The sequence below is a fragment of the Dendrobates tinctorius genome, unplaced genomic scaffold (genome assembly GCF_039654945.1).
Source record: "Dendrobates tinctorius isolate UK_male_01 unplaced genomic scaffold, ASM3965494v1 ptg000468l, whole genome shotgun sequence".
NCBI classification, from domain to species: domain Eukaryota; kingdom Metazoa; phylum Chordata; class Amphibia; order Anura; family Dendrobatidae; genus Dendrobates; species Dendrobates tinctorius.
In genome coordinates this window covers 1,297,902-1,319,475 of record NW_027362130.1, presented here as the reverse complement: position 1 = coordinate 1,319,475, position 21,574 = coordinate 1,297,902, and the positions used below count along the sequence as shown (strand labels likewise).

At 44.0% G+C, this 21,574-nt stretch overlaps 1 protein-coding gene across 2 annotated transcripts in view; it reads right to left on the bottom strand.

Annotated features, from left to right (window-relative positions):
• Positions 1-251: 251 nt before the first annotated feature.
• Positions 252-21,574, bottom strand: part of DENND4B (DENN domain containing 4B) — a 76,480-nt gene continuing 55,157 nt past the window's right edge. For both annotated transcript variants that reach the window (XM_073564634.1, XM_073564635.1), the window contains exons 19-28: positions 3,636-3,821; positions 3,110-3,522; positions 2,914-3,030; positions 2,665-2,840; positions 2,271-2,406; positions 1,956-2,198; positions 1,778-1,877; positions 1,523-1,691; positions 1,388-1,452; positions 252-1,302 (exon numbers count right to left, since the gene is read on the bottom strand). In XM_073564634.1, the coding sequence (XP_073420735.1) occupies positions 1,157-1,302; positions 1,388-1,452; positions 1,523-1,691; positions 1,778-1,877; positions 1,956-2,198; positions 2,271-2,406; positions 2,665-2,840; positions 2,914-3,030; positions 3,110-3,522; positions 3,636-3,821 (1,751 nt within the window). In that variant the 3' untranslated portion in view covers positions 252-1,156. The remainder of the gene's footprint in view (positions 1,303-1,387; positions 1,453-1,522; positions 1,692-1,777; positions 1,878-1,955; positions 2,199-2,270; positions 2,407-2,664; positions 2,841-2,913; positions 3,031-3,109; positions 3,523-3,635; positions 3,822-21,574) is intronic.

Sequence of the window (21,574 nt, the reverse complement as noted above, 5' to 3'; positions counted from 1 at the left end):
CGTAGACAACTGGTTAGACTCCACTCGTCCTCTAGGTCAGACAGACCCTTGTACACCATTGGTCAGGATCTGTTTCTCCTCCAGGCCAGACTGCCCCCCCCAAAGACCATTGACCGATTCTGCTCTTTTATGACAGACACTATACTTGAGGTTATGAGTATCATTAAGACCTGTCACATTATTAGAGTGGTGGATATTTTATTAACCCTCTATTTCCTCATTGAGGATTGCCAAACACGACACAAAGTTGATTCAGTGAATGAAGTAAACATTTTTATTTCCAGTAACCCTAGCCCCGTCCTACACACAAACGTATACTGAGCGCTATGGGTGACGGTAATGTTGCCGGATTGTCTACCCTGCCCTGCCTATGCATATCGTGGGATTAAAAATAGTAAAAAAAAAAAACAAAAAGCAAATAGAAACGATAAAAAATGATATCATCTATACATCAAACTGGTTATAAAATAATGGCCAGAAATAATTAGAAAATGCTACAGGCGCAGAGGTCTCCACAGCGCAGTCACGTGACCCGCAGCCCACCAGACACTTAATACTGGATGCCTCACAACACTGTACGGTAAAACACAGGGACCCCGGGGGCCACATAAATAAATAACGAAATATACACCTCTAACACTGGCGTCCTGCGGGGGATGCCGCTCCCCCATCCGGAAACATAAAACACAGTGGACCAAGGCTACACACGGCCATAGTGGACAGTATCTTTGGAAGACGGACACTTGGCAGTAATGGTAAGTGGTAAAAAAAAGAAAAATCTTTGGCGCCTGGGATTAACCCCCTCTTTGACTTAAGCAGCAAAAAGCAGGAAGGGCTATCAGCAGTGGTTGCAGCTCCGGAAAACTGAGGTCACAGCATTAAAAATGGTGAAGCGTCCGGTGGAGCGTCCTGGCGGTAGGCACTGGTTGGCACGCGTCTGATGAGATGCAGGAAAAGCTGGCAGCTGTCACTCTGCTCAGCCGGCGAAAGGTTGGAGAGCGAGGACAGGAGGGGGTGGCAGGTGAACAATGCCAGCACAGTGCCCATGACAAGATGACCGTGCTGCCTACCCTTCCCGGCTCTCCGCGCACACAGACTCTGACTAGAACAGAGACGAAGCTCCATATTGCACTTTCCAAGTGGCGAGCGGCGAGGCCTAGCACTCCAGGGTTGCGCCAAAGGTCTTGCGGCAGTCCAAGGCTTTGGTGCTGGGGAGCAGAGCCCGCCGTTTGCGCAGTTCCTCCTTTCCCAGCGAGTTGCTCAGTTTCTTACATGCCATCTTGTATCGGCTGTCGAATGCGGCTGCGGGTTATAAAAGTGATCTATAGATTAGGGGGCACATACGGATCCGCATGGACCCCAACCTCAGATGTGACCAGTCACTCACCTACATCCATGTGCTCCCTCCCCAGGGCAGCCATTGTCAGCAGCAGCATCTCGCGGTAGATCCCCCTGTAGGAGGGCAGGGCATGGGTTGGAGGCAGTGTGCTGTGAGGTGGACCCCCCTTTACTAATAACCTACCTCTGGATGATCTGCGATGGGGAGTTCTGCTCCTGGAGGACATTTAATAGCAGCTCAATTGCTTTATGGACTTCGAAGAGTCCAATGAAATTCAGGATCTTTTCCAGGAACTCCAGGGTGAAGGGGTGAGAGTGGGAGCGCCAGCCGTACAGGTGATTGGGGAGGTTTCCTGTGCAGGACAAAACGTTCAAGTTTATGGAACCTGCCCACCAGGTGGCGCTGCTCCATTGCATCCTACAGGAGACATTTACTTACGGTGAAGCTTCCACAGGGCGTACATGGGTGGCCATCGGTCAGGGTCCTGCAGCAGGACATCCCATAATAAACGGACTCTGACGTGCGGATGGTCTATAACCTGTAAGGCAGGAAGATCTGGGCAGTTGTACCTCGGTGCCCCTTTTAGAGACCCGCCACCACTCCGCCTGATGCCCACCTGTGCAGACAGCTGTACATGCTTTGATGCCAAAACCAGCAGCGGTAGGTTACTGGGCAAACCCAGGCGCTGGAAATACCAGACCAGATTCCAGTAGATGATGGGATGGCTGTCCACCAGCTCCGGTTGGGACAGGAAGTCACCGCCCTCGTTCTCCAGCAAGCTCTCCATTTCTTTGCGGAGGACCAGTGGGCAGAGATACGCCACCGTCACCATCTCTGACTTCATGTCGCTGGCGCTGTGCTGATAGGAGGGAAACAGAATGAGGAAATGGACTGATGTCTGCTCTGCCAGTGGGGATGCGCAGCACAGTACCTGGACCTGAGGGTAGCCATTACATGGGACACGAGACCCGTCCTCATCCAGCACCAGACACTGGTAGCGGTCGCTTAATACTGGACCGCGGCTCACAGCGCCTCCATCGGTGGCCGCTTCACAGGGGTCATCAGTGCTGCCAACACAGAGGGTGACATAATGAGCAGCTGTGGGTAATCTGAATATTGGGGCTTTGCCCTCTATATGCTACCACACGTTAGGTGCAGCCAAGTATCCAGTGCGGACACCTCTAGAGGCCTACAATGGCCGCTGGGTTGTGCCTATGGGTACAGATCATGTGTTACTTTCCTGTTATATGACTGCAGCATACAGAGTGTTAACCACGAGCCCCGGATCAGAGCAGTACCCCACAGAGGGGAGTGCCAGCCCTCACCTATGCGGTCTCTGCAGGTCAGTGATCTTGACATTCAGGAAGGGCACAAAGTGTTGTCCACAGAACGTACACGCCGTCTTCAGGTTGGAGTCATCGGACGTCCAGCCAGCCATGATGTCCTCATCATAGATCAGGGAGTGACAGGTGGGACAAAGAGAGCAGCTGGACAGCAGGACCTAAGGTGCGGGAAAGGAGCAGTCACGTGCCGAGGTCAGCAACAGCAGGTGTCCTTATTGATATGACACCCACCTCCACAGTGTCCATGTCCTGGTCACCATCCAACAGACGCTCCATGGACTTATGGATTGTAAAGTTACATACTGAGGCATCAAAGGAGTCAGCCTCACTTCCCAGGGACACCGAGCTCTGGAAGAAGAGCGAACAGGACTAATTCCAACCATCAGAAGGTGAGACCCCCCCTACGACTACTGCAGCAGCAGCCCACCTCAGAGGCCGTGGACTCGGGTCTCCTGTGGCCCCTTCTACCAGAGTTGTGCTCCAACATGAGAGAAGGCGACTCAGACACGCTGCCAGTCTTCCGCAGTAGCGAGGTCTTTGACGGCTTCCTGGAGGGGGTGAGCAGCTGCTGGATCTTCCCAGCCAGGCTCCGTCTCGGCAGCCCATCCTTAGAGCTGCCGCTGTTGCTGCCCACGTCATCCCGGCTTCTGCTGACAGTGGAGCTCTCTGTCAGGAGCAGCTCAGAGTCATCGGATGTGACCATCCCGCTGCCCGTGCCGTCCGTGAGAAAGCTGACATTGGATAAGCTCCCATTTTCTGAGGGTCCAAGAATCAGCGGCACCTCACCAGCTCTGGTGTCCGGATCTATGGGGGCAGACTCAACTTTCAGATCCTCCATCACTATGGGGAAAGAAAAAAAACAAAAAAACACATGGAGGTAAAAGAACAGCTCAATGGGATTCTCCATCCAAACCAAGGCCCCCAAAATGCACGGTGCTCTGCATGTCACTTACGGTGCGTCTCCCCCAGTTCCAGCATACACGCGTCACTCCGTGTACAGATGACGCTCCAGCTCTTCACCAGTTTCCCGGTAGTGAAGCCCTCAGGACCCCGACTTGGGTGCCCGGACCAAGTGGTCTGTCTCAGCAGGCTGAGTCGTGGGGGGAGGTCTCCCGAGCAACTGCTGTTTGTCCAAGTATCTGCAGAGCAACACACCAAACAGATACATCATCAGGTAGTGAAATCCCTGGGCAGCGACATCCCCTCCGTGCGTTACACCTCACAATTTGGGGGGCAGCGACATCCCCTCCGTGTGTTACACCCCACAATTCAGAGGGGCAGCGACATCCCCTCCGTGCGTTACGATCCAAAATCAGGTGGGTAGCGACGTCCCCTCCATAAGTTACTGAGATTCTGGTGCTCTAGGGTGGCCTGTGGGAATGGGGGCTGCAGGCGGCCTGTGGAGGGGAGGGCGCTGCGGGTGGCCTATGGAGGGGTGGCGCTGCGGGCGGCCTGTGGAGGGGGGCGCTGCCCGTAAGGTTGGCAGGGGGGCCGGTCGCTGATCCCCGTCACACACAGTGATATCACTGGAGAGATCGCTGCTGCGTCACAAAATCAGCAATCTCGCTAGCGATCTCGCTGTGTGTGACGGGGCCCTTAGGGTGCCAACCTCCACAGACAGGCAGAGATCAGATAGGTCTAATCTAGGGCCTTTGCAGCATCTCAGAATAGGTCATTTCCATTTTTTCACTGGGAATGTGTTTGTTTTAAAATTATTGAATAAACTAGTACTTTTAAGGGATTATATGTTCACTTTAAATAATTTGTGATTCCTAAAAAACATTGTCTTTTTTTGACTTTTTCTGGTCGGTCAAGAAAACAGACTATTGTTTGTTTAAGCCTGTAATATTAACTTGTAAGTTGACAATTAGTTGTAACAAATTGTGTTCTTATCCCGGATGACTAGAGATAGAGTGTCACGGAACAAATTATGTTTGCTGATAAGTTGATTATACATTGTCCAGGTCAGCCAGCTTGTTGACTTGCAAAATAGAGGAGGAAAAAATGTGCAAATAGATTAAATTGTCAAACAATGCGAGTCAACCTTAACACATCTTTCTCTTGACCTCTGGATGCTGGTTTGAAGGTCAGTTGTTAACTATAAAAAGAGCAGATACCTCTCTAACAGTTATATCTCCAGACATCCAATAGACACAGAACCAAAGAACCAGAGACTCTCTATAGGACAGTAGCCAAGACAGCATGGCTCCATCATGAGGGACACAGATTTGTCATTCTACAGGATGCCGGCATAGGGGACCATGTCCCGGGTGGAAGAATACAGATATGCTCCATTGATTATCGCGAATCCATGGATATGTTTGGCGTAGTCATGATTTGTATCCATGGGGTTCAGGCAATCGATGGGTCCGTTTGTGGGGGCCAGGAATGGGACCCGCCAGTTGCATGGTTCCATGGAGATGTTCAGAGAAGTCAGGTTGTGACCCTCCGGTCACCTGGCCTCGTACCTGAATGGACTGTTCGCTTCCTATGCTTGTCATTACCTCATCTGTGTGCATGCCACAAGTGGGTTAGTCAGCTCTGGAAGTCACAACTGCTCTTATCGCAGCAAGTCAGCGGAAGGGTGAGACTCTGTAATTTTTCACCATTTTGGTTATTTGGTTGGGACTGTTCTATGTGTTAAATTAGAAGAAAAAGATGCGGCACTCACCAACTTGAAAAAATTCCCATGTCCTTTATTTCACCATTTTGTGATATGGACAAAGTGTCGGACATACAGGTTAACAAGCAAAACAGAAGCCGCGGAGACACCATCACATGTTTCTCAACGCAAGCAATGACCAGCCAGGTCTTTCCCCGGGAAGGGCAGTCTCCAATGAAGGAAACCACCTATGCCAAAACATGGTATCCATCCACAGACAGCTGTTTCGGGGGTATTGCCCCTCATCAGTGTGGAGGATGAATGAACTCATGGAGATCAACATGAGTTCATTCATGGAGATCAACATCCAACACTGCGGAGATACCATGTTTTGGCATAGGTGGTTTCCTTCATTGGAGACTGCCCTTCCCGTGGTTGTTCCTTCCCGGGGAAAGACCTGGCTGGTCATTGCTTGCGTTGAGAAACATGTGATGGTGTCTCCGCGGCTTCTGTTTTGCATGTTTTGCACATTTCCCATAAGGGATGGGGGCAGTGCTCTAGAATCACTGTGTTGAAAAACACGTGATGGTGTCTCCGCAGTGTTGGATGTTGATCTCCATGAGTTCATTCATCCTCATTTTCACAGTCTTTTACTAGGCATTGCTCCTACCAGCCAGTTTCCTACTCCACACTGATGAGGGGCAATACCCCGAAACAGCTGTCTGTGGATGGATACCATGTTTTGGCATAGGTGGTTTCCTTCATTGGAGACTGCCCTTCCCGTGGTTGTTCCTTCCCGGGGAAAGACCTGGCTGGTCATTGCTTGCGTTGAGAAACATGTGATGGTGTCTCCGCGGCTTCTGTTTTGCATGTTTTGCACATTTCCCATAAGGGATGGGGGCAGTGCTCTAGAATCACTGCGTTGAGAAACACGTGATGGTGTCTCCGCAGTGTTGGATGTTGATCTCCATGAGTTCATTCATCCAGGTTAGCAAGGCATGCGGGGAGAAAAGGAAGACAGCCATTTTGCGTATGATCGCTTCAACGGATCCACGTGAGTAATAGGGGTTAAGACCATGTGAATACAATGTGAAACATATAATGGATTGAAAACAAAATCTTTTTAAAAACATGTTAAAGCAGGTAATTACTTATCTACAGGGTGGGCCATTTCTATGGATACACCTAAATAAAATGGGAATGTTTGGTGATATCAACTTCCTGTTTGTGGCACATTAGTATATGGGAAAGGGGGAAAATTTTCAAGATGGGTGGTGATCTTGGCGGCCATTTTGGATCCAGCTTTATTTTTTCCAATGGGAAGAGGGTCATATGACACAAACTTATTGAAAATTTCACAAGAAAAAACAATGGTATGCTTGGCTTTAACGTAACTTTATTCTTTCATGAGTTATTTACAAGTTTATGAACACTTATAAAATGTGTTCAAAGTGCTGCCCATTGTGTTGGATTGTCAATGCAACCCTCTTCTCCCACTCTTGACACACTGATAGCAACACCGCAGAAGAAATGCTAGCACAGGCTTCCAGTATGCGTTGTTTCAGATGCTGCACATCTCGTATCTTCACAGCATAGAGAATTGCCTTCAGATGACCCCAAATCTAAAAGTCTGAGGGGGTCAGATGGGGAGACCTGAAAAAAATAAAGTTGGATACAAAATGGCCGACTTCAAAATGGCCACCATGGTCACCACCCATCTTGAAAAGTTTCCCTTCTCCCATATACTGTGTCACAAACAGGAAGTTGATATCACCAACCATTCCCATTTTATTTAGGTGTATCCATATAAATGGCCCACACTGTATTGCAAATTGACATTTAATATTATTCGAGTAAAATCGATACATCTAATCTATCATTGAGCCCAAGTGGACCTTGTGCATTAGATTTTAAGATCCAACGGGCTTCGTGCCTTAAAAGGATTTTATTATAGTGTCCACCTTCACCTTGTGGAGGGTAATTCACCTTTTCAACTCCTGCAAAACGTAATGTCTCGGGATTAGCATCATGTTTGTCCTCTATATGTTTAATGCGTCTCAATGAACCTTTTCCTGTAATTATTGATTGATAAAACTTGCAAAATCTAGTAGCTAGAGGTCTTATTGTTTTTCCTATATAAAAGTATATGCATGGGCAGAATAAAATGTACACGACAAATTTGGTTTGACAAGAAATAAAAGCTCGGACTCTAAACAGGTGGTCAAAATTGTTGGTACCCCTGGTTTAATGACAGAAAAACCCACAATGGTGACAGAAATAACTTGGTCAGGGCTCATAGAATAGTCTTCAGAATAGTAAAATGTTTTCCTCTTAGCCATTCTTGGGTGTTTTTAGCTGTGTTTTGGGTCATTATCTTGTTGCAAGACCCCTGACCTGTTACTGAGATCAAGCCGTTTGACACTGGGCAGCACATTTCTCACTAGAATCCTTTGATAGTCTTGAGATTTCATTGTACCCTGCACAGATTCTAGACATCCTGTGCCAGATGTAGCAAAGCAGCCCCAGAACATAACAGAGCCTCCTCCATGTTTCACAGTAGGGACAGTGTTCTTTTCTTGATATGCTTAATTTTTCCATCTGTGAACATAGACCTGATGTGCCTTGCCAAAAAGTTCCATTTTTGTCTCATCTGTCCATATGACATTCTCCCAGAGCCTTTGTAGCTTATCAACATGTAGTTTGGCAAATTCCAGTTTGGCTTTTTTATGATTTTTTTTCAACAATGGTGTCCTCCTTGGTCATCTCCCATGAAGTCCACTTTGGCTGATACAACAACAGATGGTGCGATTGACACTGATGTTCCTTGAGCTTGAAGTTCACCTTTAATCTGTTTAGAAGTTTTCCTGGGCTCTTTTGTTACCATTTGTATTATCAGTCTCTTTGATTTGTCATCAATTTTCCTCCTAAGGCCACATCCAGAGAGGTTGGCTACAGTCCCATGGAGCTTAAATTTCTGAATAAAATGTGCAACTGCAGTCACCGGAACATCAAGCTGCTTGGAGATGGTCTTATAACTTTTACCTTTATCATGTTTGTCTATAATTTTCTATCTAATCTCCTGAGACAACGCTTTCCTTCGCTTCCTCTGGTACATGTTGAATATGATACACACCATGTCACCAAACAGCACAGTGAGTATCTGTAGCCTTCTATACAGGCCCATGCACTGATTCCAAGATTGTAGACTACTGTGATGCTAATTAGTGGACACACCTTGATTTAACATGTCCCTTTTGTCACATTATTTTCAGGGGTGCCATCATTTCTGTCTAGGCCTATTTCATGAGTTTTATTTTTTTTTTAAATTCTGTGGAAGCATGGTTAAACAGCAATGTCTGACTTTCATTTGTTCATTTTCAGAATTTTTTTTTAATTTATTGTTACTTTTGTCAGATTCAAGTTATTTCGGTCACCATTGTGGGTTTTCCTGTCATTAAACGAGGGGTACCAACAATTTTGAGCACGTGTGTAGCTTCAATTCCTGTTTTTTGAGGAATGCAAGTACAGTCATGGCCAAAAGTTTTGAGAATGACACAAATATTAATTTTTACAAAGTCTACTGCTTCATTTTTTCTAATGGCAATTTGCATATACTCCAGAATGTTATAAAGAGTGATCAGCTTAACAGCAATTACTTGCAAAGTTAATATTTGCCTAGAAAATGACCTTTATCCCCCAAAACACATTTCAACATCATTGCAGCCCTGCCTTAAAAGGACCAGCTAACATCGTTTCAGTGATTGCTCCATTAACACAGGTGTGGGTGTTGATGAGGACAGGGCTGGAGATCAATCTGTCATGATTAAGTAAGAATGACACCACTGGACACTTTAAAAGGAGGCTGGTGCTTGGCATCATTGTTTCTCTTCTGTTAACCATGGTTATCTCTAAAGAAACACGTGCAGTCATCATTGCACTGCACAAAAATGCCCTAACAGGGAAGAGTATCGCAGCTAGAAAGATTGCACCTCAGTCAACAATCTATCGCATCATCAAGAACTTCAAGGAGAGAGGTTCCCTTGTTGCCAAAAAGGCTCCAGGGCGCCCAAGAAAGACCAGCAAGCGCCAGGACCATCTCTTAAAAGTGTTTCAGCTGCGGGATCGGGCTACCAGCAGTGCAGAGCTTGCTCAGGAATGGCAGCAGGCAGGTGTGAGTGCATCTGCACGCACTGTGAGGCGGAGACTCTGGGAGCAAGGCCTGGTCTCAAGGAGGGCAGGCACGGTGGCTCAGTGGTTAGCGCTGCAGCCTTGCAGCGCTGGGGTCCTGGGTTCGAATCCCACCAAGGACAACATCTGCAAGGAGTTTGTATGTTCTCCCCGTGTTTGCGTGGGTTTCCTCCGGGCACTCCGGTTTCCTCCCACATTCTAAAGACATACTAATAGGGAATTTAGATTGTGAGTCCCATCGGGGACAGTGATGATGATGTGTGCAAAATGTAAAGCGCTGCGGAATATGTTAGCGCTATATAAAAATAAAGATTATTATTATTATTATAGGGCAGCAAAGAAGCCACTTCTCTCCAGGAAAAACATCATGGACAGACTGATATTCTGCAAGAGGTACAGGGAGTGGACTGCTGAGGACTGGGGTAAAGTCATTTTCTCTGATGAATCCCCTTTTCGATTGTTTGGGACATCTGGAAAACGGCTTATTCGGAGAAGACCAGGTGAGCGCTACCACCAGTCTTGTCTCATGCCAACTGTCAAGCATCCTGAAACCATTCATGTGTAGGGTTGCTTCTCAGCCAAGGGAATGGGCTCTCTCTCAGTCTTGCCTAAAAACAGCCATGAATAAAGAATGGTACCAGAATGTCCTCCAAGAGCAACTTCTCCCAACCGTCCAAGAGCAGTTTGGCGATCAACAATGCCTTTTTCAACATGATGGAGCACCTTGCCAAAAAGCAAAGGTGATAACTAAATGGCTCAGGGAACAAAACATAGATATTTTGGGACCATGGCCTGGAAACTCCCCAGATCTTAATCCCATTGAGAACTTGTGGTCAATTATCAAGAGACGGGTGGACAAACAAAAACCTTCAAATTCAGACAAAATAAAAGCATTGATTTTGCAACAATGGACTGCTATCAGTCAGGATTTGATCCAGAAGTTGATTGAGAGCATGCCAGGGAGAATTGCTGAGGTCCTGAAGAAGGGTCAACACTGCAAATATTGACTTGCTGCATTAACTCATTCTAACTCTCAATATAACCTTTTGTTACTCATAATATGATTGCAATTATATTTCCGTATGTGATAAAAACATCTGACAAACACACATAAAAACCAGAGGGCAGCAGATCAGTGAAAATATAATATTTGTGTCATTCTCAAAACTTTTGGCCATGACTGTATATAAATTCTCCACGTCTATGAAGACTAAGGCCTCTTTCACACTTTTTGTTTCAGTCACAATCCGTCGTTTTGTGAAAAAAGCAGATCCAGCAAATTTGCTCGCTGGATCCGTTTTTTTTCCTCATAGACTTGTATTAGCGACGGATTGTGAAGGATGGCCGTCCGTTTCATCCGTCATTTGATGGATCCGTCATAAATTCGTTGTCCGTCAGCCGGAGACAACGGACAAAGTAACGTTTTTTGTGTACGTCGAAAAGTCGGACAGCGACGGATCCAGCGCCGTCCATCGTTGGCTATAATGGAAGCCTATGGGAGCAAAATCCGTCGCTGTCCATCAAAAAACGGAACCCGTAGCTGGATTCCGTTTTTTTAAAATGAGCATGCCCAGAACAATTTAACCCCCACAGCCTTTCTGGCACATAAAAATTCTCTCATTCTCTCTCATCAGTTTTTTGCAATCTGCACAGGATCCGTTTTTTCAACACTGACGGATTGTGACTGATTCTAAAAGACTGAAGTGTGAAAGAGGCCTAAAGCAAAACTTGTTTGCCTATTTCTTTTAATATCATCAAAAAATCTCCTGAATCTTTTATAAAACATAGAATTTTTTGCATTAAAGGTTTTAAAAGCCAATTCAAATATTGAGATAAAGGCTCAGTAAGTGAACTTATTCCCAATATAAAGCAGGCGGCCAGGGGGTGTTTGCAAAGATTTATGAATTTTTGGGATGCTATACCAGTGTGGAATTTCTGGATATTCTGACAGCAGTTTTTCTGCCTTACTTTTCGACAAAATTCCCCTTTCTACATTTTTTCTCAAAATGAGAACGCAATTTATTTTTCAATTTCTGAGTCGGGTTATTGTCCAGGGGGAGATAACTGCGCAAATCACTCAATTGGGATAGGGCTTCTGATATACAGTATTCTCTTTCCAATAATACTAGATTTCCACTTTTGTCTGCCCTCCTGAAAATAATGTCATTCCATTTTTTCATATCTTCTAAAGCTTTTAATTCTGCATCATTTAAATTTAAATTCTGCGTCATTTAAATTTGTTTCCGGTAATTGATAACGCTTCCGTATTTTTGTGTCAGGGATCGACCCAACAACTTTGCTTCTACTTTCAGTTCCAGTTAGGAACTTGCAGTTCTCTGGCGCCCCCCCCTTACCCTCAGGTTAGTCAGGGAACTGCATCTAGGATAAGTAGTCGCCATAAAAGCTGCCTTGTCATGTACTGGCTATCGGGCACTCTGCAGTGAGGGCGGTATGTATATCACAAGTCCCAGGCAGGGAATACACACATAGACCTCCGATCCGTCACTGCCAGGGTTCCCCAATACCACCAGGTTGCTAGGCTGCCACCAGTTCCTCGTTTGATACTAAAGCCTATATCGGGTCAGGAACCAACCCACAGGTAGTGTAATTTGGCACGGAGTTCGGTAATAGAGCAAGGAGAATGAAACTTGTAAATTTATAAGTTTACTCCAGAAAATATTGGCAGTGTTTACAAAAATACAAAGATATTACAAAAGGAGACAAAATACTATATGTACAGACAGTCAGAAATAAAAGGGACTAAAATAGGAAACTTACTGTATCTCAGTCACTTGTATGACATGTTGATAAGGGGAGGGGAGTTCCCAAAGAAAAGATTCAGTCCACAGCATGGATGTTAGCTGTCTTCCCCAGGTTCTGAACCCTATCAAAATGGTTGTTTCTGTTTTATGGTTTGCGCATAATCTTAGGAACTCCCACCTTTGTTGACCTCACATATGGGCTGTTCCCAGGAGAACCTCCGATTTTGAAAAGTTATTAAAAGCTTCTCCTTGCCATATCTTTGGCTGAGAAGCTCACAGGTGACAACAGGGGCATTATATTTTCCCCTGCGAATTTACTTTTCTTTTGAGACCGAACACGGCGTGTCTGTGTGTTACTGGGGGCAGAAACTAATTTCCCAGGTTTCTGATGGCCATACAGGCTGCAAAACGTTACTGTGTGTAGCCCTAATTATCCTGATCCTGGAAATCTACTTTTCCTGTTTCTAGGTTTAACGGGCGTTATTAAAGTTGAGTTTAAGCACTTTAGGATTAGGACAAAGGACATTCTAGAGGGAAAAGAAACCCCACACTTAACTTGCCAGAGTAATAAAGGTGTGGAATTGTACCTAGGATATTAGGAAATAACTCATATTTTCCTGACACTTATTACAAGTTCTAAAATAGATCTATTACATTTCCGGGAGAGAGATTGGTGGCATATAATTATATTTGACTCCCCCTGTAAAAGGTTTACATGGTAAGTAAGAATTGTTGCTATCAGGTGGTGTAAAAGAAGGATCTGATATATCAATGTACTGTAGATACATCGCTAATGAAATCAGGATAATCAAATGGCTTTGTTATGAAGTCTAAGGGACTAGTTGAAACAGGGCTCTCTCCTTCTGGACAATGGGAAGAATCATGCGATTCAGCATTTGCAAAAGATTTTTGTAAACATAGTTTTTTAATACTCTAAAATAGCTCAATCCTAAAATCAATTAAATCAAAATGTTCCGGAATAGAGAAATTCAATCCCTTAGATTAGATAGCACAGAAAGATGGTCCGTGGTTAAATGTCTCTTAGCCAAATTTACAAATTGAAGCTCTTCATTAGATGTAATCATTTCCTCCACGAAACTTGTTTTCATTTTTCCCTTGATTTGTGGTTTGTACCGCCTCTACGTGTGCATCCTAAATGGATGGGTGTAGCTGTGTTCATCGTAGAATTGCTTGCATTTGCCTCCACCTGATCTTCTGTGGCACTAGAGTCGGAATCTGTAAACCACCCGTCTGTGCTGTGCCTTTTCTTTGTAGGTTTTTGATTGCGATTTCTATTCTGAGAAAATCGCTTTTTGTTATTTCAGGAAAAAACGTGACCTGTATCATAGTCATTTTTGTCTCGTAAAAATGTTTCCTTTTTTTTCTGTTTCATATCAATCTGGACTAATATGAGTTTTCTTTCCAGTTTTTTCAGAAAATTTGAGTTTTGACTTTCAGTTAAACGAGAACGTAATTCAATTTTAGCTTTTTCCAGTTGCTCGCTGAGTGAAGTATATTCTTGTTAATTTTTAGAAGCCGCAAGACTTATTAAAGTTTTGAGAGCATTGTAGATGAAGTTGTTCCCATTCTTTCTGGAATATGGGGTCATCTTGGAATTGCAAAATTTCCTTGAATACACGAAGGCCTCTTGGTACTTGATCAGATTCAATATATGAGTTCAACGATTTTATTGTCCAAAAAAGCAGAATTTCTTTTTCAGCCAGAAAATAAATTCTTGATTCAAGAGATTTAGTAGTTATGATTTGTAATTCCTCTTTATGATTGCAATCTGCAAAAAATTCTCCCGCATCTTCTCGTCCTGCTAAAAGTCCTTGTTTATCCGCTTCTTGTTCAGTGGGATCAATATTATCATCTGTGTCCATATTTGTGGATTTGGTAAATTAACCCTCAGCCCTGTGTTCTATGTGTTATTTTCCCCAGCGTCTCCACAGATGCTACTGCACATGCACCGCCGGCTCCATTTTGCTGTAGACCACAATATGAACTGCTAAAGTGCAGTATGTAAAATAGGAGACAGGTGACTGAGGGATCACAGAGCTGTCATAAGCCCATAAGGATGCATATGTTAGAAGAGCATCACATAAAGCCTCGCCCACAGGGCACTCACAGCCCCACCCACAAGGCACCCCAAAGCACAAGAATCTCAGTAACTGAAAACTACACAGATTACACCACACCACAAGTCGGATTTCATCACCAGGTATAATGTTAATCAGTACAACAGCACCAACCTGACAGTGTCTGTAGTTACTGAGCACAAGCTGCTGACAGGGTCGCTTTAACCCCTTTCTGCTATTAGGCGTACTATTACGTCCATGTGACCTGGGACTTAATTCCCATTGACGGAATACTACTTGGGGGGCGCGGCTGATTGTGGCCAGGGGTGTCAAATGATTATCATAGCTGACCTCCCGGCACTAAGTGCCAGAAGTGGTCACGGACCGCTGCCGGCATTTTAACCCTCGGCACACTGCGATCAAACATGATCAAAGCATTCCAGTAGCAGAGAGAGGGGCTGTCAGCTGTGACAGCCCCTCTGCCTTTGGATCGGAGACCCCGCAGCATGACGCGGGGTCCCGATCGCTGCCATGGAGACCAGATGTCATCACGATGACATCCGGGTCACAACTGCTGAGAGACTTCATGTCATGCGCAGTGATGACCAGGAAGTCTCTCAGGTCATTGTGCACAGAGTGCAGCGCTGACAGCTTCTATAGCATACAGATCTGCATGCTATAGAAGCGATCAGCCTGGACAAAATGAGTGTCCCATAGTGGGACACAGTGTAAAAGTAAGAATTAAATAAAAATTAATAATTGTAAAAATATTTAAAAAAAAGAAAAATATAAAAAAATTTATTCAATCAATAAATATTTAAATAAAAGAAAATCTACACAATGAAAGTACACAAATTTAGTATCACCACGTCCGTAACGACCCTTCCTATGAAACTATCCCACTAGTTAACCACTTTAGTGAACACCATAAAAAAAATAAGGCAAAAAAAAGATGCTTTATTATCATACCGCCAAACAAAAAGTGGAATAACACGCGATAAAAAAGATGGATTTAAATAAACGTGGTACTGCTGAAAACGTCATCTTGTCCCACAAAAAAGCCCCCATACAGCGTCATCAGCAATAAAATAAAAAGGTTGTAGCGCTCAAAATAAAGCGATGCAAAAATATTTTTGATATAAGTTTTATTGTATAAAAGCGCCAAAACATAAAAAAATGATATAAATGAGGTATCACTGTCATCGTACTGGACCTGAAGAATAAAACTGGTTTATCAATTTTACCGCACGTGGAACGGTGTAAACACCCCCCCCCCCCCCCCAAAAGAAATTCATGAATTGCTGGTTTTTGTTCATTCTGCCTCCCAAACATCGGAATAAAAAGCGATTCAAAAATGTCAACTTGTCCTGCAAAAAAAAATAAAAAATAGACCTCACATGACTCTGTGGGCCAAAATATGGAAAAATTATGGCTCTCAAAATGTGGTGATGCAAAAACTATTTTTTGCAATAAAAAGCATCTTTTAGTGTGTGACAGCTGCCAAAATTAAAAACCCGCTATAAATAGTAAATCAAACCCCCCTTTATCACCCCCTTAGTTAGGGAAAAATAATAATAATAAAAAAATATATATTTATTTCCATTTCACCATTAGGGTCTGGGCTAAAGTTAGGGTTAGCGTTAAAGCTAGGGTTGGGGGCTAAAGCTAGGGTTGGGGCTAGGGTAAGGTTTGGGGCTAAATTTAGGGTTAGGGCTAGGGCTAAATTTAGGGTTAGGGTTGGGATTAGGGTTAGGGATGTGTTGTGGTTACGGTTGGAGTTAGAATTGGGGGGTTTCCACTGTTTAGGCACATCGGGGGCTCTCCAAAAGTGACATGGCATCCGATTTCAATGCAAAATTGGCTGGAATTGAGAAGTCAAACAGTGCTCCTTCCCTTCCGAACTCTGCCATGCGCCCAAACAGTGGTTTACCCCCACACATGGGGTATCAGCATACTCAGGACAAATTACACAACAACTTTTAGGGTCGAATTTCTCCTGTTACCCTTGGGTAAATAAAAAAAAAGGTAATTTTTGTGAAAAAAATATGATTTTTTATTTTTAGAACTCTACATTATAAACTTCTGTGAAGGACTTGGGGGTTCAAAGTGCTCACCACACATCTCGATAAGTTACTTAGGGGGTCTACTTTCCAAAATGGTATCACTTGTGGGGGGTTTCCACTGTTTCGGCACATCAGGGGCTCTCCAAATACGACATTGTGTCCGATTTCAATTCCAGCCAATTTTGCACTGAAAAGTTAAACAGCGCGCCTTCCCTTCTGAGCTCTGCCATGCGCCCAAACAGTGGTTTATCCCCACATATGGGGTATCAGCGTACTCAGGACCAATTTTACAACAACTGTTGGGGTCCAATTTCTCCTGTTACCCTTGGTAAAACAAAAAATTGTGAAAAAAAGTTAAAATGTTCATTTTTTTATTAATCATTCCAAAAAGTCCTGTGGAGCACCTGAAGGGTTAATAAACTTCTTGAATGTGGTTTTGAGCACCTTGAGGGGTGCAGTTTTTAGAATGGTGTCACTTTTGCGTATTTTCTAACATATAGACCCCACAAAGTGACTTCAAATGTGATGTGGTCCCTAAAAAAAAAAAAAATGGTGTTGTAAAAATGAGAATTCGCTGGTTAACTTTTAACCCTTATAACGTCCTAACTAAAAAAAAATTTTGGTTCCAAAATTGTGCTGATGTAAAAGTAGACATATGGGAAATGTTATTTATTAACTATTTTGTGTGACATATTTCTCTGTTTTAAGGGCATGCAAATTCAAAGTTGGAAAATTGCAAAATTTTCAAGATTTTCACCAAATTTCCGTTTTTTCACAAATAAACGCAAGTCATATCAAAGAAATTTTACCACTATCATGAAGTACAATATGTCACGAGAAAACAACATCAAAATCACCGGGATCCGTGGAAGCGTTCCAGAGTTATTCATAAAGGGACAGTGGTCAGCATTGTAAAAACTGGCCCGGTCATTAACGTGCAAACCACCCTTGGGGGTAAAGGGGTTATATAAACAACAATAATGTCTATTGCCTATAATTGGGGCTGTGCTCAGTCAGCCGATCACATTTCCCCCATGTTACCTACTAATCAGCTCTCGGCTGTCGTCATTTACAGCCATTCTGATTGTCCCTAGAGAAAGTGTTACTGCTTAACTTAATTTTATTAAGTTAAAATTTTAACAGGGGAAAGCAAATAAGCAAATGATAATGTAACAATTAGTAGCTTAAAGGGGCAAAAGGGCTAGGGGACGGCAAGGGAAGGTGACGGCAAGGAGGAGGTGTCAACAACGGAAGGTGGTGGCAAGGAGCAGGCGTCGGCAAGGGGAAGAATTAGGGAAAATATCTGAACTAAAACCAAAATGTTAAAGTGAAAGAGTAATGGAGGAAAGTGTAATTAGAACACACAAAATAAAGGAGGCTATGAACACATAGTATGTGACCAAGAAGTCGCCAATGTACACATAGTAAACTTAGTTTCCGTTGCATTTGAAAATGAGTGAGTGTCACGGGGCAGTTGCGGGGAAACAAGAGATGTGGAACCAGGGCCCCTGAACTACCCCTCAGTCTAAAGGGGGGTGCTCCGACTCTCATTAACTTGGGGGTACACTTGATGGTAGTGAAGCCCAAGTCCCCGACCTGTCCTTATCTCCCGTTTAACCCTGAGCTAAACACCCAACCCCCTCCCCAGGAGGTGAGACAGGGAATAAAGTGAACTGCACCAATAACACGAAGGGAAATATAAAACAGACACCACGGGGTTAAAGCAACTAAAAACCAAAACTTAGCTTTATTTGCTGGCAATGCTCCCAGCAGCAGAGAAAGGCACCCAATCAGCATCCAGCAGCAACACCACTGCTCCAGAAAAGCTGAACCCCCTCTGCACAAGGTAGGTCCAGTCTCCACCAAAGTTGGTTAGCAAATGACCAGTATTACCAACAGTGATGTGCAGCACCAGGTGGCCTTATAAAGGGAAGTGGGAGAAGGTCACCACCTCCTGCTAACTAACTAAACATGTAGTAACACCAGCGACCACCGGGGGGGGGGACCCAGCAGCACTAGGTGGCCTTATAAAGGGAAGTGGGAGAAGTCACCACCTTCTAAGTAACTAAACATGTAGCAACACCAGCAGCCACCGGGGGCAAGAACTGACATTAACCCCCGATGGCCTGAAAGGGAAAAAGTTTATAAAAGAGAATCCAAAATCTGACAGATCCAAAAATGGATCGTGACAGTGAGCTTACCATGTATTACACAGAGTTACTGCTGCTGACAGAAGGAATCGGCCCATAAATGCTACTGGAAAGGACTTAACACAAAGAAGTAGCAAATCTCTTGTTCCAAAGACATCAAGCTTTCTCATATTTTAAAATACTGCAATTTTTAAGAGCCTGATCATGCTCTGATTGTGTGGCTACTCGTTCCGTGATATCCTCGATAAGAGGAGGGTCTCTACATCTCCACAATGTAGCTATTGCTAGTAATTAGGGTACGAGAGATAAGGTATTGCTTCTCTTTTAACAGTTTATTGATGTCCAAGGAAAGAATTGCTAGGGAAGCGGTGAGTTAGATTTGGTTACCTAGGACTTCAGTAATAAGAGATTTAAAGTATACCTGTCACCTGTTTTGGCCTTTCTGACCTTTGCCGGAACCTGCGCACTGCAGTACTTTACTCTACCCTCAACAGGGCGGAGAAGTACTCCTGCGCACAAGAGTGCGATGTCGGGGAGCGAGGAAGCAAGCAGGAGGGTGGTGTCGAAAGAAGATGGGAGACGCCGGACCCGGACCTGCGACACCCATCGGTCCCGGGTGAGTAAAATAAAACTTTTTTCTTATCTTTCAGGTTGAACCGGGGGTTTATCTACAGCATCATAGAATGCTGTAGATAAGCCCTGAAATGCAGTGGCCGCATCTTATAGCAGCCAAAACAGGTGACAGATTCCCTTTAACCTTTTTCCAAAGTACGCAGATACTGCTGCAATCCCAGAACAAGTGTTTAAATGTTCTCTATGTCCATATGGTCTCCAACAAAGGGGAGATTCGGACGAAGAGATCTCATTAATCTTTCAGGTGTCAGATACCGTATGGCTTTCATCCAAGTGATGCAAGGCTTTGATTTATAGGTGATTTTCAGAGTCCTCTCCCACAATTGGAATTTCTTATTATAATCTTTTTCCCAGTTGTGAACACTAGTGGGTTTAGTAAAGTTAATGTCACTATTGAAATGTTTCCTGAGATTTGTAGTGCTCCACGTAGAGGAGCTGTGGGGCTCCCCGAGTGAGGCAGAGATCACTGTTGGTGAAAAGATTCTTGGAAAATGTTTCATGAGATTTGTAGTGTTACACGTAGAGGAGTTGCGGGGAATCATGAGTGAGGTGGAGATCACTATTGGAGAAAGGATTCTTAGCAAATGTTTCCTGAGATTTGTAGTGCTTCACGTAGAGGAGCTGCGGGGTTCCCCGAGTGAGACGGAGATCACTGGTGGTGAAAGGATTCTTAGCAAATGTTTCTTTTTGGAGAAGGTATCTCTTTATAGCTAAGTATGGGATAACATCAATGCCATCAAGTTTCAATTTTTCTTGCAAGAGATAAAAGGAAGAAAAGATTTTGTCATTATCTAGAAATAAATCTATAATTAATTTCTTGAATTTCTTTTTCCAGATTTTTAGATTCATATGTGAGATGATTACCGTTAACATTTCACTAGGTATTTCAGTTTCAAGTCCTATCGGCATCCATCTCAGTGATGTATATAGGGATTTCCCAGCGTTCATACTCCCAGGGATTGTCAGAGATATTGGGGAGGGTAAATTATTGTCACACAGGTACGAAAAGGTCGTTTTTTTTAACAATATATTCTTCTAACAATGACCAACTGGAGAAATTATTGGGCGTTATCCATTGAAAGCTCAGAGATGTTACATGATAGGAAGAAATATTCTGCACTCACGGACCCACATTTTTTTTTTTTTTTTTTAAAGGTTTTTGTTAGCGACACGTAGATTTTTATTTCTCCACACAAATCTCGATAACCAACCTTGAAATGTGGAGATCCATTCCGGACTAATTAGAAGAGGGATCCCTTTTGTGATTTGTGGTTCTCCCCAACTAACACATTCATGGTTTTCAATAAATCTTCTCTAGTAGTCTTCAGTCATTTCCAGGTTTTCCTCTATCAATGTGTTTGTAACTCTTGTAATTACGATTCCCAGATATGAGATAGTTCCATTTATAGTCAAACTCACCTAAATTATTTGTTTTAGCTCATTGTTTATGTCTAAGTCTAATATTTCGGATTTAAAAAAATTATAATAGAAAACCTTCGCAAATTCTTCAATTTCTTTAGAAATTTCTCTCAAGGATGACAGTGGATTTGTCACCGAAAGAATAAACTGATTTTATAATACCTAATTTCAGTAGGCACCCCATTAAAGGAATCTGTCACCTCTTTTTTCGAATATGAGCTGCCGGCACCGACATCAGGGGCTTATTTACAGTGTTCTGTAATGCTGTAGTTAAGCCCCCGATGTAACCTGAAAGATAAGAAAAATGAGGTATATTAGGCTAGTTTCACATTAGCGTTTTTTGCGCAGCGCATCGTGCGCATAAAAAACGCAAAGAAAAACGCAAAACAAACGTGCATTTTTTTTAACGTCATGCGCACGCTGATGCGTCAAAAAAACGCAGCGTTGCTTGCGCTTTACATGCGTTTTTGCATGCGTTTGCGTTTTTTTATGCACATGCGTTTTTAGGTGTGACATTTTTTCCATTGTCTAGAGAACATTCTAGACTTGTTTCACTCAAAAACGCATGCGCAAAAAAACGCAACCGTGCGCAAGACCATGCGCACGCATGCGTTCCCATAGGCTTCAATGTGTTGTTTTTGCGCATTCCGTGCGCAAGCGTGCGCATGCGTTTTTTTTGCCGAGACAGGGCGCACCAAAAAATGCAACATGTTGCGTCTGGCGCGCCTGGCGCAAAAGACAAAAAAACGCATGCGCACGAAAACGCAAGTGTGCGCAAGACCATGCGCACGTCATGTTAAACATAGGTGCGCAGTGCGCATGCGCACGGGTTCGCACGATGCGCTGCGCACAAAAGCGCAAATGTGAAACCAGCCTTATACTCACTGGGGGAGCAGTCCGGTCATGGGCCGATGGGTGTTGCGGTCCGGCGCCTCCCTTCTTCTAACGGTGACATCTTCTTTGCTGCCTGTCGTGGCTCCTGCGCAGGCGCACTGCT